The sequence below is a fragment of the Girardinichthys multiradiatus genome, chromosome Y, assembly GCF_021462225.1.
Source record: "Girardinichthys multiradiatus isolate DD_20200921_A chromosome Y, DD_fGirMul_XY1, whole genome shotgun sequence".
NCBI lineage: Eukaryota > Metazoa > Chordata > Actinopteri > Cyprinodontiformes > Goodeidae > Girardinichthys > Girardinichthys multiradiatus.
Window position 1 is genome coordinate 23,612,743 of NC_061818.1, and position 18,871 is coordinate 23,631,613.

General features: G+C 38.5%; 1 protein-coding gene across 1 annotated transcript in view; it reads left to right on the top strand.

Annotated features, from left to right (window-relative positions):
* LOC124863782 (dynein axonemal assembly factor 5-like) overlaps positions 1-18,871 on the top strand; it is a 40,642-nt gene that overhangs the window by 2,864 nt on the left and 18,907 nt on the right. The window contains 6 exon segments of the mRNA XM_047358268.1: positions 2,928-3,052; positions 5,239-5,357; positions 7,802-8,034; positions 8,353-8,577; positions 16,140-16,283; positions 17,900-18,065. Of these exon segments, the coding sequence (XP_047214224.1) occupies positions 2,928-3,052; positions 5,239-5,357; positions 7,802-8,034; positions 8,353-8,577; positions 16,140-16,283; positions 17,900-18,065 (1,012 nt within the window).

Below are 18,871 nucleotides of genomic sequence, written 5' to 3' on the forward strand. Positions count from 1 at the left end.
AACAGTGCAGTTAGAGTTAGTTATTTATTCAAATTGGATAAAAAGTTTTTCTGTATAAGGAAACCCAGCAGATTGCATCCAGTCAGAGACTTGTAGCATTCACTCCTCCCGGATGAGCATGTAGAGACAGTGGACAGTCACTGGTGTTGACTTTGCAGCAATCCCTCATACTGAGCATGCATGTAGCGACAGTGGAGAGGAAAAACTCCCTTTTAACAGGAAGAAACTTCCAGCAGACTGGGGGTTTTAGAGAACAGAGCAGAGACACAAAGAGAATAAAGAAGCCTTGATCCAGGAGTCCTTTCGATGGGAAGGAAAAGTAAATGTTAGTGGATGAAGCTCCTTTAGTTGTTTCATTTAGAAAGAAAGAACAGATAAACTCTGAGCCAGTTTTCAAGGTTAGAGTCTGAAAGAGAGCACATATAATTAGTTACAGTAAAAGCTCAGTCAATCGCTATATCTAGGAGAGAGAAAGGGTTAAACACTGAAAGACAGGGCTATGTGGAGCATCGGTAGAGGGTGAGCATTAAGTTGTTGCCAGCAGAAGCTTGGACGATTCCCCTCTCCAGAAAGGTGTCACAGGTAGACACAGAGTCAGGAAGAGAAAAGAGAGAGAACATAAAGTTAAAAGCTGAAATAACAGCAAATAATGCAAAATTGGAGAGTAGTGTGAGAATGTAGCAAAGAGGGTGAAAGTGGTCATTATGTCCTCCAGCAGCCTAAGCCTATAGCAGCATAACTACAGAGATAGCTCAGGATAACCTAAGCCACTCCTAACTATAAGCTTTATTAAAAAGGAAAGTTTTAAGCCTAACCTTAAAAGTAGACAGTTTGTCCATCTAGAGCCCACTGATGGCCATTGTTATACTAAAATTGCATATTGGAAAAGAGAGGGGGTCATACAGGTAGCAGAAATGGAGGGTGTGTTTGCACCTCAACCATAACTGAGCTGGTTTGGGCTAAAACCTGACTCCCCCTTACTCCATCCAACAGGGAGGGAAGAAGACGGAGGTAAAAAATAAGGAAGATAGTTCAGGATAACCTAAACCACTCTAACTATAAGCTTTATCAAAAAGGAAAATTATAAGCCTAGCCTTAAAAGTAGACAGGGTGTCTGCCTCACGAACTAAAACTGGGTGCTGGTTCCACAGGAGAGGAGCCTGATAACTAAAGGATCTGCCTCCCATTCTACTTCTAGAGACTCTAGGAACCACCAGTAAACCTGCAGTCTGAGAACAAAGAGCTCTGTTAGGAACATATGGAACAATCAGATCTCTGATGTATGATGGAGCTAAATCATTAAGGGCTTTATATGTGAGGAGGAGAATTTAAACTCTATTCTGGATTTAACAGGGAGCCAATGAAGGGAAGCTAAAATAGGAGAAATATGATCTCTCTTTTTAATTTTCATCAGAACTCTTGCTGCAGCATTTTGAATCAGCTGAAGGCTTTCAGCTACATTTTGTGGACATCCTGATAGTAAAGAATTACAATAGTCCAGCCTTGAAGTAACAAATGCATGGACTAGTTTTTCAGCGTCACTCCTGGATAGGATATTTCTAATTTTGGCAATGTTCCAGAGATGAAAGAAGGAAACCTTAGAAACCTGTTTAATGTGGGATTTAAATGACATGTCCTGGTCAAAAATAACACCAAGGTTTTTTACTTTATTATCGGAGGTCAATTTAATGCCATCCAGGTTAAGTGATTGACTAAGCAGTTTCTTTTTTAAAGACTCCGGTCCACAGACGACAACTTCTGTCTTGTCTGAATTTAGAAGCAGAAAATTTTAAGTCATCCAAGTTTTTATGTCTTCAAGACATGCTTGTAGTCTATCTAACTGGTTGGGCTCATCAAGATTCATGGATAAGTAAAGCTGAGTATCATCAGCGTAACAGTGAAAATTTATTCTATGCTGCCTGATAATTTGACCTATTGGAAGCATATATATAGTAAAGAGAACTGGCCCAAGTACTGAACCCTGTGGTACTCCACAATTAACCCTGGAGTTTAAAGATGATTTATCATTTACACGAACAAACTGGAATCTGTCAGACAAATAGGATTTAAACCAGCCTAGCGCTGTTCTCCTGATCCCTACAGCATATTCCAGCCTTTCTAAGATAATTTTGTGATCGACTGCATCAAATGCACCACTGAGATCTAACAGAACCAGTACAGACACAAGTCCATTATCTGAGGCCATAAGAATATCATTAGTGACTTTCAGCAGAGCTGTTTCAGTGCTATGATGAACTCTGAAGCTTGACTGAAACTCTTCAAACAGGTCATTGCTGTATAAATGCTCACACATTTGATTAGCAACTATTTTCTCAAGAATTTTAGATAAGAATGGAAGATTGGATATAGGTCTGTAATTTTTCAAGTCATCTCGATCAAGTGAAGGTTTCTTAAGCAAAGGTTTAATTACAGCTAACTTAAAAGCCTGTGGTACATATCCATTTACTAAGGATACATTAATCATATCTAAAATGGGGCTTGTAATCAGAGGGAATACTTCCCTAAATAATTTGGTTGGGATTGGGTCTAACATACAAGTTGAAGGTTTAGATGAAGCTAACATTTCTGATAACTCAGGAAGCTCCACAGGATCAAAACAGTCCAAACACAAATCAGGTTCTGCAGTTACTTCCAATGTTGTCTCACTTGCTGAGGATGAAGTAATCATCTTCAGGAGTATGTCAAAGATTTTCTTTTTAATAGAATCAGTTTTATTTTAGAAGAATCCCATAAAGTCATGACTGCTGAGAGCTAAGGGAATGGATGGCTCAACAGAGCTATGACTCTGTGTAAGTTTAGCAACTGTACTAAAGATTATTGTTTTATTTCTGTATTTTATCTCAGAAATAAAACAAGCAAAACTGTTTGTTTGTTTGTGCTGCTTCCCATTTTCTAATTTATTTCAGGCGAGAAAAGCTGTGACTGCAGTTGTTGGTGACTGGCTTTTAAACATGAGAGATCGGTATTCGTATTTCCACAAACTCATTCCGCTCTTGTTGAGCTGCATCAGTGACATGATCCCAGAAATAAGGTTTGAATGGACAATACAATCTCCCTCACCTAATACTTTAAAAATGTGTTATTACAAAGTTTAAATGGGACCTGGCTCCTGTTAAACAGTATAGAGTTCCTGTGTGAAGTTTTATTTAAACATCTGTACTCTGTAGCTTGCATGGTTTACAGTCGTTTCTGTAATGGTGTCTTTGGAGGAATTTCCCAGAGGTTTTAGTTTGCAGATGCAACATTTCTTTATCAAATGCCATCTCTGTAGATCCTGATTTGAACTCTGGCCCTATTTTTCTTTCTTGCTTATTTTGTGCTGTTCCTTCCAAGTGTTCATTTTAAATATTAACATTTTCGTTTCCTTTGTTGCTTATTAGAAATGATGCTTTCATTAACTGATAGAAAATGTAAAAAAATATAGCGGGTAAAATAAGTTTTGACCATGTCCAGGTTTACTTTTATATCTTTTTACAACATAAACTTTTAAAACATACATATATTATATCTTTTAATATTTCTATTGAGATGAAGGTATTTGTCGGTTACCCAAGAAATTCACACATGCATAGACATCAAAGCAAATTTGTCCACAAGTTATCTGTAGTGAAGTGGAATGGCATGGCACATGGAATAAAGATAGAACACACGAAGAAAGGGATGTGCAAGGCACATAGAAAGTAAAGACTGAAACAACTGAAATATCAGCTGGTTTAATAATAGCTGATGGCTTTAATGTTGAAAAACATACCAATGGCAATGATTACTGCTGCATTTATAAACTTCTGAATGTTTCAGTGAGTCATGTTGGAGCCATATTCCGAAAGTGTAAAGAACTTAATTTCACCAGCCATTGTCGGGTGCCTTTTGTAAGATTTTTGACAGAGCTGTCAAAAGATTAATGAAAAGAGGGGACAAAAGAGAGAAGGAGCATTCACTGAGAACATCAGAAAGAGCTTGAAATAGCAGGGATAGATTTTCCCCTTAAAAATGATTAAGTAATGCACTCAACTGCATAGGCCTTTTTACACACATACTCCACTGCTGAAGAAAAAGCATGTTCAAGCTTGTTTAAAGTTTGTTACAGAAGATTTGTACAAGCCTGTTAAATACTGAGTTAATATCCTCTGGTCAGATGAGGCTAAAGCTAAATTATTTGGTTGCCATTGCAACCACCATGTAGGGAGGAATAATGTGTCTTTACATTACCCCAAAAACGCAATGCCAAAAGTCAAGTTTGTAGGTGTGGGGAGCTGTCTTACATCATATGGAAGTGTCAGACTCATATAAATGAAAGACAATAGGTCCAAACACACAGTCAAGCAAACTCTAGTAAAACTGTTTGAATTGCAATGTCAGTCACATATAAAAAGGGCCGTCTAATCTTCAAGATCTGAAGACAGTTTGTGTGAATGAATGAGTCAAAATCAAATCTGAGCAATACATGCGACTAGTTTCTCCAAAGAGGAGAGATCTTGTGTCATTACTAAAAAAAGCTTTTCTACAATGGGTTAAATACATTTCTATAAGTGTGTTCAATACTTATTCATTGTGTCTTTCCAGGTTTTTACTTATAACTTTATTTGTGGACTAATTTGCTTTGATTGCTTTGTGTGTGGGGATTACTTAGATTGTTGCAGACATCTGTGTGAACTTGATGTTAATTAAATATAACATCAATGAAATATATTCACTGAGAAAAAACATTCATGAGTTTAGTACTTATTTTACATGCTGTACAAGTTTGGCTTTGGTCAGATTTCATGTCTTAATATTTCAAGTGAGATTTCCAGGTGGGGTATTAAATTATTTTTTTCTTCTTAAATTCTCATCAGATATTTGATTGTAATCAAATTATTAAAATCAAATATCTGATGAGAATTTAAGTTAACTGCAAAAAATAACACGTATGTTGCATGTTAAAGTTTGGACAGTCCAGCATAATTTGAAGTTAAAGATTTTCTTTAAATCACCCTGAATTATGATTACTAGTTTTTTACCTATGGAGACCAAAAACTGTGACATGATTGTAATTTTTCAGTTTTTGAGTTGTTAGTGACTATGAATATCACAGTATATGGAATCAAGCTCAGAAACGTTTAAAAAAAATATATATATATTCCTTTTAAAATTGGAGTAAACATGTTGCAAATCTCTAAACCGTATTAAAAAGCGCCTAAGTAGAAGGGATTTGGGATGTTTTACCAACTGTTACAGAGTGTTAGCAGCTGATTTGTGGAGACAAGCCGGCCTGCAGTGGGAGAAGGAGAATGAGGACGACATAAAGGACAAGATGGACTTCCTTTTCACCCTACCTCCTCACTATCCACATGAAGGTCAGTCATTGTAACAGCAACATTGTTCCTCTCAGCTTTTATACATGAAGTGAAAATGTGTGAGTTGTTTGCAACAATGCAAAAAAGTGTGGAATGGCTTCAAAATAATAACCGCTGTGTTTTCTTTATGAAAATACCAGCTGACCCTCAAATCCTCCCTGCTAAATATCTGCGGTAACTCAAAAAGAAGAGAACAATCAGCAGCTGTGCAGTTGGCCTTTTTTTTTTTTTGGAAGAACTCTTCAATAAAATCCTAATTTATATACCTAAAGTTTAAAAAAATAATCAAGTGATTTTTACCCTGTTTATTTTTTATTTAATAATACAAACCAATAAGAAGAAAGTTCATTTAGAAATTTAAAATGATCTTTTAATGTGTTGACAGCTTATAGTAAGCCTTACCTTTTTATTGCAGCTGTTCTTGGTTATTACATTCTATGAAAATAGGCTTTCTATAACTGTTCTGTTGTCAGGACAGGCAGTAGCTAGCAAAGATTAATGTTCGCCCCGGGTCAAAGAATGAGCGTGAACCTGAACATGGTCACCATGTGTTGCCTAAGAGCCAGTGATAAGTGTACTCAGCTCTACAATTAAAGCTTCTGCACAAACATCAGAGATACCATTGCAACATGAAAACCAGCACTGCCTCAAAAGGAAAAACGAAGTGGCTTTTCTTTTCCTCCTCCTTTGTCTTTCACTTTCTTGCCATCATAAATCTGCTGGCTTGTCCGTGTGAAGAGGTCACTGTCAGACAGCAAAAGACATCCAAAAATGGGCTTGTTTGGGCTTGTGGTTTGCCTCTCTGATTTATACCCATCTGCCTTTAGTCTTTGCTTCCTTTCTCATCACTGTACCTCTACATGAGAGAGAGAAAGAGAGGGGTTCCCAAATCAAAATTAGCAGTGAAATTCCATCCTAATATGATGTGTGTTTTACAGTGCCTAGAAACAGTTTTGACATCCCTTGAACTTTTTACACATTTTGCCTGATTATAATCACAGACTTAAATGGGTCTAAATGGAATCTTGTGTGACAGACCAATACAAAATGGTGCGTATTTGTGAAGTAGAAGGAAACCGACACGTGTATCAACATTATTACAATAAATTAATTGGTTCGTTTTTAGTGTTTTGGTAAAACCACATTTCACAGTGACAGCTGCAAGTTTTTTTGGGTTTCTACAAGCTTTGTTCTCCAAGAGCAGGGGTGTCCAAAGTCGGTCCACGAGGGCCGGTGTCCTGCATGTTTTAGATGTTTCCCTGAATTGAGGGAATTCGGTCATTTCATTTGGGTGGGTTGGAGAAGGGATGCATCTAAAAGTTGCAGGATGGTAGTTCTTGAGGACTGGACTTTGGGCACCGTGATCTAAACCATACCATAATAGCTGTGGCTTTAAGTTTAAGGTCATTGTTCTGCAGGAACATGAACCTCCGTCCGAGTCTCAAGTGTTTTGCATCCTCTACAGGATTCCCTTCTATTTATTTCAGGCATATCCACAGTCAGGGTCTTGGAAAAACTTTGCGCCAGTCCCTGAGCACAAACTTGCTTTGTGGCAGGTTTTCGGTGATAAATTTCAGGCTTTTAAAGTAAAAACGTTGGGAACAATACGCTGTTTACTAAACAGTGTTTTTGCTTTCATTTCTATTTTTATTAATGATCACAGAGATTCAGAGACTTTTACTCAGAAGTATACCAGGGTGCTCCCATTCATTAAAATGAGGTAAATACAAGCATTTTCAAAGAAAGAGTGACCCATATCCTCTTCTTGTTGGTGACCAAGTTGATCAAAATGGAAAACAAGACGACACTTTAGACTTTTAATATCTACAGTGATTTACACATTCATTTTCTTCAAAAATCCAATGAAGCAGCATCTGCTTAGCTTGTTTCATGAAAATATTAGAGTTTTATTTTATTGTTGAGCAGGTAAAACATTATAATCACAATATTTTTTTTTAATCTCCTTTTTGTTGCCCGCAAATAGTTTCATCTTGACTTGTTAAAATGTTTGGACAGCCCTGCTTTAGCTCCGTCCATCATCCCATCAACTCTTACCAGCTTCCCTGTACCTGCTGAAGAGAAGCGTTCCCACATCATAATGCTGCCACCACCATCTTTAATACACTCCAAATAAAATACACTGAAGTTTGTGCTTATATCGCGGCTAAATATGAACAAGTTCAAATGTTATGAATGCTTTTACAAGGAACTGCATATATTTCACAATCTGTTTGGTAAGTTGTTTAAACAATTATTTTGTTGTTGTAAGAAAACATATAGACCCATTAAATAAATTAGAAAGTTATCGAAAGTTTGTTTATTTCTGTGACCCAGTTCACTAAGTAAAACACATTACATAGATTAATTACACATACACTAATGTTTTCATTAGTTCCTTATCGGAACACAATTTATTGAAAATGATTGTATTTTTTTATCTCTAGTGTAACGTCCAGGACTGGGCTGCAGAGAGCTGGTGGTCAGAAACCCGGGTAGACTGGTGCCAGCTATCGCCCACGATGTGACCGACTGGCTGGTGCCGACCCGGGTCCGCACGTCCCAGCTTCTCTCTGTGCTGCTGCTGCATGCCGAGGACCACACCACGCAGCACCTGCAGCATCTGCTGGCCGTGCTCTACCGGGCCTGTACTGACACAGAGAAGGACGTGGTAAACAATGTAAGTCCCAGAGAACCTTTCATCAGAAAGGAAGGATGTGCTGCAATATTTTAGTTATGAATCAAAAATAAAGAGAATAGAAGCTTTGGTGAAAGAGAGAGATTTGTTGAGTCAACAGTTTTACATTCATTTCAGTTCAGCTGTTTTCAGTTTTGAGTGGGACAAGCAGGGTTCAATGAACTAGGATGCACCTGTTCACAATAATGGATTGTCTGGATCTTTGATGTGTGGTGGATTAAAAAAATGACTTCCTCTTCTCTTTCGTCCTGATGTCTCCTATTTTTTTCCGTCTCTCTTCCTCTCTGTTCTCACCAACAGTGCCTGGCAGCTGCTAAACTGATTGGGACTTTTGTCCCCCCACCTGTCTTTCTGAAGCTGATGCTTGAACATGTGACAGCCCCGAGCTCTTCCTCCTACCCCTGGACCCCCCTCATGGTTCTGGCTGCAGTCCTAAGAGGTGGCTCCAAACAGCTCCTAAAACCACATCTCCAGCTGGTTGCAGACACCCTGGTGCAGCCCGAAGTTTGCCAGGAATATCAGCGGGTCAGCGGATGATAACTTGAGTCTGAATGCACATGTGGTCTACCAGTTTTTTGTTGGTTTTTTTTGCCAGATTTTCACGAGTACTGTAGACCATTTGTGCCCATTATTAACACACAGGGGTGTCCAAACGTTTACATACACTTGTAGTTCATACGTTTTGAATAGAATTGAGGTCAGAGTTTTCCAGAACCTGAACATTAGTCTGCTTTATTCATTCCAAAAACAGGTTTTTGTGTGTTTAGGATATTTGTCCTACTAGAGCAGCAAATGTCAAAGTTTAAACCATCAAACCTGTCTCTTTTAGATGAAAGGAAACATGTTAGAATGATTGAAAGCAACCCAATAATGACCAAGACTCAAGCCAGTCATGACCTGAAAGGTGCTTTAACACCAGTGTCACTGTTCCCAGTGAAGCTAGTTTAACATCAAGATGGACCAACTCTTTAAAATCCCAATACCTCTTGGAAAAAGCAGCCACTTGACCACAATTAGAAGAAGTAAGTTTGGAGGAGTCAAGGTGAAACTTTCAAGCCTGAGAATGCTGTATACCAACCTTAAGAGCTTCACAATATATCGTTTTGTAATCTTGACTGCTGTATTTTGATCCCAAGGGACTGCTTGGATATTATTGGTAGGATACTTTCGATTGAGGTGCCATGCATGCAAATTCTGCATGCCAGTAATGCATTTGGCCTGTTGAATGCTCACTGCGGGGGCTGAGATCTAAGGATCACAAGGAGTGTTAGAGACAGTGTTTGTAGTATAGCTTGTGTTAATTGTAATATCATCACAATATTCAGCAATAGTGGCGGTCCCACATCATGCTAAGTTCTGCTACACTCCCAGTGATAATGGTCCGTTGCACAAAATAGATGGAATAAAGAAGAATGACTTCCTTCAAGGTCACCAGTTTCCCCTCAGATCAACAGCTAGATGCTTGAAACTTTGAAATAATTTGGTGTTCCAATGGGACACTGATATAAAACACACCTAAAACTTGATTTTGAATAAAGCAGGCCAACCTTAAGTTGAGTGAATGATCTCATCCCCTTTAAAGTTTGTGCATAATGCTTAAACTCGGATTTGTGCCGGGGAACCAGACCGTTTTAATGAGCTCTGGCGCTTCTGATCAGAGGAGTGGTCAAACATCCCGAATTATGCCAGAACCTCGTTGATTACTTCAGAAACTGCAGTTTCTCCACAACTTGTTAAAAAACCTCTTACCAAAGGCATTAGTGGTGATTCATGTATAGATTTTATCCACTCTGTGTGGATTAGACAAAAACTATGCACTTAATTTTTGTTTTTAAATAATCATTGAAGTTGTATCTTGTAATATCATTTTATCCTCATTAAAGAACAGATGAAATGTCTTTTAAAAAGCCTATAACTAATATAACATTTATTCTAGTGACAAATTTAAGTAAGTGGAGCTGTGTTTCCCAGCTGGTACTATGTGCTTCAGCTCCTTCTCATGTTTGATTAGGAGATCTTACTGTTGACACTGGATAGAAAGTTGTGTTTGATGAAAGTAGCTTTGTACGATAAAAAGGCTAAACAGCTTGGAAACTTAAGTTGGAGACTATCCAAGATCAGCAGTTATTTCATCAGGTTTGCTTTTGAGTAATCTTAAAAACATGCCAACTCTGGTAAAATAGTTGCCAGCTCATGTGATGTTTTTCATGTCTAATATTTCAGGTCTTTGATCAGACCGTTGCTTTTCTCATGAATTTCCATCTTGTGCATCTGCAGTGTTGCTCTGTTATAAAAGTTTTTTTTGCTTGTGGATAAATATAATCCGCTGTTACGCTCTCGCACATGAAAACGTTTCCCTTGCTGTTGTCTGGCGGAGCGCTATTTTCGACCCTGCTTTTTAATACTGACTCATCTGTACACATGGCCCCATTTATTCCTCTGAGACTAGGTCCTCTGTGAAATAACAATAACAAAAAAAATCCACTACTTTCACGTGACCCCTGTCTGGCCACCGTGACCCCAAGGAGAGACGAGGCAGCATACGGGGCTTCACGGCTGCAGTTCAGCTGTGGCATGAAATTTTAAAGCCTTACACGGTCAAGGCCAGTGATAAACGAGGAAGGGAAATCGACCTCCAACCCCCCCTCTCGTTGTCCGCCAGGGGTCGAGCGGACGGAGAATTAACAGGACGGCAGAGTCAAGCGCTGCCGCACAGATGTGGCCAGACCTCTGCTTCCTCTTCGTCTCCTTCTCCATCTATTTTGTTCTGTCACTGTTTTTTGAGGACAAAGCGTAGAGAACGCTGTCCCTGAAGAGCTCTGGGTTCAGATAAACCACCTGCGACATTCTTTTCATAGCAGGCATTGTTCGGAGCACAGAGCAGGACCTTCATCTATAAATAACACCATCGTAAATATAAGGGCCATCATCTAATATGATGTTTTTTGCCTTTTTTCTGCTATAAGGTCCAGACAAGAGCAATTCTGGCCTGATTTTGTATTTTATTAAATTTATTCACTTACAGACTCACCAATGACAGCTCATATTTAGGAGACTAAATATTTTATTTTGATTTTAATAGCTGAGACCTCAAAAAAAAGGGTATGGATTTAACCTGATAGAATTACGTGCCTCTTCAAACAGGATTCAAATAGAAAGTTCAGTAGACATGATGTTTGACTTGGATGAAAATGGATGCCTGTTTAGATTTTAAACATAAATTATCTTCAAAGTGAACAGAAGTAGTGGGAACCTCGAGGCCCGGCTAGGAGCTGAAAAAAGTGACAGCTGATATACAAGGCACGACATAAGCTCTCAGCTCTTTCAACTGTGTTTTCTTTTCTTGGTGTCTGTTAAAAGGCAAAGACAGCGCACAAAAATAAATGGCAGGATACTCAGCGGGAATTAAAAATATTGCTCGTAAATTGAAGACGAAGAAAGCCAGCGGCTTTAGAGGCTTCCATCTTAGTAATTTACAGTATGTTTGCAGTCTTCTTTTAAATAACACAAGAGCTCCTTATCTGAACGTTATTTCAGTGAATATTAAGAGATGTAGAGTTGGAGTTAGTTTGAATCGACACTTTTTTTAACCTTTTTATATTTTGTCATGTTACAATCACAAATTTCCATGTATTCTATTATAATTTTAGATGATAGGCCAACAAAAAGTATCTGAAAAATCTGAAAAGTGTGCCTTGCATTTGTATTAAGGCCCATTTACTCTTGATTCCCCTAAATAAAATCCTTTTTAGTCTTTACGATCTTTTTTTATTCTCTGTTGTCAAATTTATTTACTAATTAGGAGGAAATTAGCTGTACTGGACAGACTTTATTTAGGGGTGTCACAGTATAGTATAATATCATAATCTTCCAAAAGATAATAAGATGATATACAAGAATTGTCTCTTCAAGAAATAGTTTGTGTTTTTATTCCAATTTTAACTAAAGATGGCGTGTCTAAAATGATTTAGACCCTTCTGAAAAACCAATGGAAATATCTTTGTTGGCATATGACAATTAAACCCTTCTGATCCTGGCAAGCTTTTTGCATGTTTCACTGGTATTTGTGAATGTTGATCTTTTGCAATGATCTCTAAGCAATTGAGGGTCGAAGGCCTCCCTGCCTTCACCCTAATCTTTAGCTCCCTCCACAGATTCAATTCAGGACCCTGGCTGGGCCCCTCCAAAACTTTAATATTACACCCAGTCAAAAGGAACATGTTAGTCAAATTACAATAATACTTAAAATCTAAATTTAAGAGTGTAAGAAGAATTTTGAGCTGCACGGTTTGGTACAACTTTGCTTATGAATCAGGCAACTTCTTCCTTGCACACGCAACATGTTATGTTTTTGTTTCGCAAACCATGAAGCCATATTCCTAACACTTCACCATTATGTTTCTTTGTGTGGATCTTTCACATAAAACCTTATTGAAATACATTGATGTGGTTGTAACATAATAAAATGGGAAAAGGTTCAAGGGGTGTGAATACTTTTTTAAGGCCGCTGTATTGGTAAACAACCAGGCTTTCTAACAATTAATATGTGTACTTTGAAGAAATATCCCATAGAGTAGATCTGTAGGAGGCCGTCTACTTAGTCAAAAATCTCACGTTACAACATAAAGGATTTTGCTGATTGCTAAAACGTGTTTCCAACATAAGCACACCTTACACGTGCAACTCCCTCTTTCGCCATGAGTACCAGCTGGATGCTCCTTGTATTGAATGACATTGGGCTCTAAAAAGAGCAAGTGTTACTCTGCTGCAAAGGGGTCTACACAAACTCACACACACACTCCCCGTGTTTGTTTCCCTGTTTCCATAGCAGTATCACTGGCAGCGTGGGGTTAACTCCCCTCTGGATAGAAATTTATCGCATGCTAAGGCTTCTTGAAGAGGAGTTGGCTGGATGTAAGTGATGTACCATACAGTGGTGGACAGATGCACCACATGGTGTAATAAGGCCCCCGGAGCATGCCTATTACAATATAACCAGGTGTATTTCGCCTGCCTCCAGATGTCCAACCAGTCATTACACTGCAGAACTTTTCTGCTCTAGGTTTTCCTTACTCTGTTCCAGTCCTAATGGGTGTTTTCTGCACATGTACAACTTGCACGTCTGTGTTTGTACACTAATGCATGAAAAGGGTTCATACTCCTTGTACTTGAACCATGTTGTGTCACATTACAGCCATAAACTGTAATGCATTTAATTGGATTTTGTGTGATAGAACAACACAAAGTAGTGCATAACTGAACTGGAAGGATGAGGGGAAACGTGGTTTTTCAAAGTAAAAAAATTCGGAAGCCTTGCTGAGTTATTATTTTGTAGAAACACCTTTCACCTCAGCTACAGCTGCAAGCCGTTTAGGCTATGTTTCTACCAGCTTTGCACATCTGGAGACTGAAATCAGACACATTCAGTGAAAGGCATCTGTCAACATCAATTATCAGGTTTTGTCACCTGCTGAGAAGTGAATCTCTTTCTTTCAGGATTGACCTGTTTTTGGTTCCATCCTTCAAGAAAAGCATTCCACAGCATGATGCTGCCACCACCATGTTTTACCATAGGTATGGTGTGTTTTTGGGTGTTAGTTATTCGCCAGACATGCATGCCATGGTCTCATCTGACACATTTCTTTCCATATGCTAACTGTATGCATGGCTTGTGAAAAACTTAGAACAGAACTTCTTGTGGCTGTCTTGCAGCTCTTCCATGAAGGCCATATTTGTAGAGTGCATAAACAGTTGTCCTGTCAATAGATTCTCCTACCTGAGCGTAGCATCTCTGCAGCTTCTCCAGAGTTACAATGAGCTAGCATGGGTTTTTAATTTCTAAAAAGAGAAAAATGAAAACCATGTATCATCCTCCTTCCTCTTCAAAAGTATGCACTACTTTGTCTTGCTCTATCACTGTAACATGACAAAAAAAAGAATACTCAAGGGTGTAAATACTTCTGCAAGGTACTGGATGTGTCAGCAGTTTGTTAGCAGCATCCCGGTTGCTCCTGGTGTCATTATTAGGCAGAGAGAGGCTGATTCACACTCAGGGATTCCCCAGCCACTGACTCGTAGCACAGTAATGAAAGCATGTATCTTCCTATTAGGTGATCGATGGTCTAAATCCCTAACACCTGGAGGGCAGGCTACCTCTTAGCCCTCTCACACAGAATAAAAACTATATTCTCTAATTCTGAAAATCACTTATACCTTCCTCTAACAATCAATCTTTTCCCCCATGAAGCCCCAAATGACAGGCAACATGAAAACAGGAAGAGAGGTCTTAATCCCAGTCATGGCATGGAAATTAGCCTGAGCTACAGCTCTTTGTCTAAGCATGACCTCATTGCAACACAGCGGACAGTGGACGGCAATCACACATTCTCAGACTCTGTCTGCTACAATTTTTTTCTTTCTGTAACAATGGTAAAAAAAATAAAAACGCTAAAGCATGACAATCATTTACATCTTTGCAGACCAGAGAAATAAACTCTGCATGTGAAGAACCTGGTGGTGGAGTGACGAAATCTGCTAGAATGCTGCTTGTTCTAAATACATGCTGCACTCTTAAAGCTTGCAGGACTCCAAGGAAGAAAGCCACAGATGCTTCTAAGTTTGTTAGATGATACAAAAAATCATGTACTGTAAAATACTACGTAATAAAATACAGGGTGGAGGTTATGTCATGTTCTGGGACAGCTTTGCTTTCAATGGAAATGTTGAATTCCTCAACGAAATCAAAACAAGCTGAGGTATTTTAGTACAAATTGATTTTCCTACAGTCAAAACTGTTTCTTTGACAAGATCATCTTTGTGTTGCAGCAGCATCACAAGAAAAAACAAAGTTCTAACAGCAACAAATTATGACTGGGGGAGGGGGACATTTTTAAGTTCTATCAAAAACCTTGATTGAGAGCTGAAATAAAGGGAATTATGCAACATTTAAAGAACCAGAGACAACAGATAAAATACATCACTTTGCTTAGATGACACTAAAAACCTTACAAAATGAGAGACAACTTACTGAAATACACGTTGGAGGTTGTATCATGCTGTGACGCTGCTTTGCTTTCACTATACATATCAAATCTTTCAAAGGATCTATAAAATTAAAGTCCTCAATGAAATCAAAAACTAGCTTTGGCATTTTATTATTTTGCCTACAGTCAAAGATCTAAATATCACTTTGACAAGAAGTTCTTGGTCTGAGCAGATACAAGGAAGTTATGCAGCGACAAATATTAACTGGAAAATGTCTTTTTAAATCCCTAAAGGTTTGGGCAGAGTTGAAATCAACAGCCACAAAAAGGAAATTATGCATTATTCAAACAGAATGAGCACATTACAAAATAAACGATGGAAGAAACTTTCAGCACAAGTTTGACAGAAGTCTAGAAATGGCTACATCTACCGAATTTTATTGGGTTTTTCATGTTTTTACAAGCTTCGTGCACATCTGAATAAATTAGAATATCATTGAAGAGTTAATTTAGTTCAGTAATTAAATTTAAAGAGTGAAACTCACTACGCAAAATCATTAGCCATACATTTATGTATTTCAAGCAATAATTCTAGTTAATTTTGATAAATATTACTTACAGCTAATGAAAAACTGAATTCTGTTAATCAGAAAGTTAGAATATTACATACGCCCAATTTAATACAGATTGGCAAGGTATCTCAATCCTCTCAAGGCTTTGGTTATCTTTTTGCATGTACACTTTTTCTAACAACCTCCTTTCACTAAACTTTCCATTCATATGCTTGGATACCCAGCTTCCTTAGCTTTTGTGGCTTACCCTCCATGTGGAGGGTGTCACTGACCGCCTTCTGGACAACAGCCATCAAAATGAACAGAATTAAAAGTTTGAAATGTATCACTCACTATGTGACAAACCAGTATGAATTTAGCTCTTTGAATTAAATAATATCAAAAAGCTTTAACCTCTTTGATTATATTGCAATTTACTGAGATGCACCTGGAGGAATCAACAGGTCAAGTTTGTCCAAGACAATTGTTGTTAGAGCTAACATTTGTATGAAAGAAACATGTTAATCGTGCTTTTTATGTTTTTCCGTCTCAGGTTATGTACCTGGAGCAGTTGCTGGCATGTGTGGATGTGCTGCTGCATCAGTGTGAGTCAGACTGTGGCTCAGTCAGCCTGCAGCTGCTGCAGGTTCTGGTCACCATCCAGAGCCTCTCCACTGACCCACAGCTCAGCACCAAAGTGAGGAAATGCAACACACTAAAGATACAGTATTAGAACTACAGAATTATTCCTACTGATAAGATAAAAAAATGCCTTGTTAACCCAAACTTCCTTATTTAAAGCTGCCTCTTTCACTACCTTTTTCCTGCTTTTTATTAGTAAGATAAGTGGCTTTTATGAAGCAAGAGCTATTCGAGGAATGTGAGCATTTGTACAGTTTCAAAGTGAGTACGACCAGCTGTATAATTACCCACTTAGCCAGGGAAGCTGAAATTGCACCTTTGGAGTGGAACTTTAAAACAAGTCTTGAGTGAAAGGAGGCGGATGAAGTGTGCAGAAAGAAATGAGACCGACAGGAATAGAGGAAAAACAGATGGGGAGAGATGAGTGGTATTTCTCAGCAGGTTTGTGTCATCGGTTGAGCTCAGTTTGCTTTTATAATCAGGTTCATGAAAACCAGTTCATTGCTTGGTATTAAGGGTTTGTCAAGTGGTCAGTCTCCAAACCCAAGAGGCCTACAGGAGCAGTGAAAAGTGAAGCCATCGGTGTCTGAGGGCAACATGTCATCCAGCTGCTTGTCGCCGATGAAGGCTAATGACAGGGGGGAAGCGGGAAGAAACTGGCACAGATGCAGCGCAGATACCGCACCGGCCACCAGCGTGACTATGTGTTTTCGTCTGTCTGCATCAGTGTGTATGTTCACACAGGGAGCGGTATTAAAGATGAGAGGAGAAGGAATGGATTAGAAAGTAAGGGAGGGTGAGAATTGGCCTTGGGCATTCCAGAACCCAGAGGAAAAAAAGGACTTGTTTTCCCAGAAATCCTTCCCATCAGTGGACAGCTCAGGGTTGCCTAGCTTTCTGCAGAAGAGGTTAAGCAGTGACTCAGACAGTGTCTCTGTCTCTGTCCATGCCCGGGGGACGATAAAGGAAACTGTAAAATGCTCCAAAGGTCAGTTCCCCAGCCCTGAACATGAGCTGGTTTTTGGTTCCTGAATAGAAATCAGTCCGGTGCATTGCACAGCATTAACTATAGATGCAGTGAAAGTTAGCTAACTTCCTTGTTTTGGCCGACATTTATTATTAGTATGTTGGCTAATGATGGCATAGAAACAGCTGGAAGCATTGATCAGTTATTTGTTTAATATGTTTGCAGATGATCGTTTCTTTTAATGAAACTCTTCATTCTTCATGGTTTATTTATTACAGAAGAATGTTAAAGGTTTGTAATAGGGTGTAAAACCTGATGTGCTTTGAGCCTAATTTTGCAACAAAATAGTGCTGGGCCTCAAAATAGCTTCAGAGTTTTTCAGCTTTACCCTGCTATCTCATCTTCTCTTGGCTTGGTTTACTAATGTGTTTTTTGTCTGAATGTTTGGTTCTGGTATTACTTATGTTTTTGGAATCTACTATGCACATTTTTTTTTTTTTTGGGATTGAGTAATTTGATGTGTAATACCTTTTCATGTCTGCATGTTTGTTCTTACCATGAGTTTATTGGTGTAAAAATCAATCATCTATGATCAATAACTGTTGAACATTCTGTTCAGTTGTTTTATTTTGTTGTTTTTAGGAACGACATGCATGTTAGTAACCTTATTTTGTCTCCCTTTGCTCTCCACCTTTTTTCCACAGGCCTTGGAGAGTGTACGTTTTTTGAGTACGGTGCAGGGCTTGGACCCCATAGAGCTGTATAGACAACATATGGGACAGCAGCTGGACTGGTTGTCTGCCTCTGTCAACACTTGGTCCAGTTACTCTCCACAGAGACTTCAGCTACATGTCATTGTCATGCAATCAGGTGAGATTTTAATGTGCAACAAAACATAAGTTATGTCGGAAAAATTTGTAATGTGATTTTAAAAAACCCTAAATAAACTCAGTATTAATTTTGACTTACAGTACCTAGCAAAATCATTCATGCGCCTTGAACTTTTCTTGTTACAATCACAAAATTCAATGCGTTATATTGGGATTCTATGTAATAGACCAAGACAAAGTAAAGCATGTTTGTTGTTGGAAGGCAAATAAACCATGTATTTTTTTTTTAGATGTTTTACAAAGAAATATTAAAACAGTGTGGCATCCATTTGTATTTATCCTCTTTGGGACAATACAACAAAGTCTTTTGTGCTTCTAGCGACTGAAATATTTGCCCATTCTTCTTTGCAAAATAGCTCAAGCTCAGTCACATTATCAAGATATCATGCTATAAGGCTTCGTAAGGATGTTATAGCAAAATCATTTACACATTTACACAGGATTGCCATGTATTTAACTACATCCATCTTCTCATCAATTCCAACCAGCTTCCCTGTCCCTGCTGAAAAAAAACATCCCCACCGCACGATGCAGCCACAACCACCTTTAAGCATGTAGATGTTCAGGGTGATATGCAGTGTTGGTTTTCCTCACCTTGTAGGTCAAAAAGTAATATTTTGATCTCTTGAGTAGGAATGCGCAGAGGCATGGCTGCAGTGCCATGCATTTGTGTTCAGCCCCCATGAACTGCAGAATGTTGGCTAAGACTTTGACGGCACGCTTTTTAGATTTTAATTTGTCAAAATATTTAAACGCAATGTATAAATTTCCTTCCACTTTACAGTT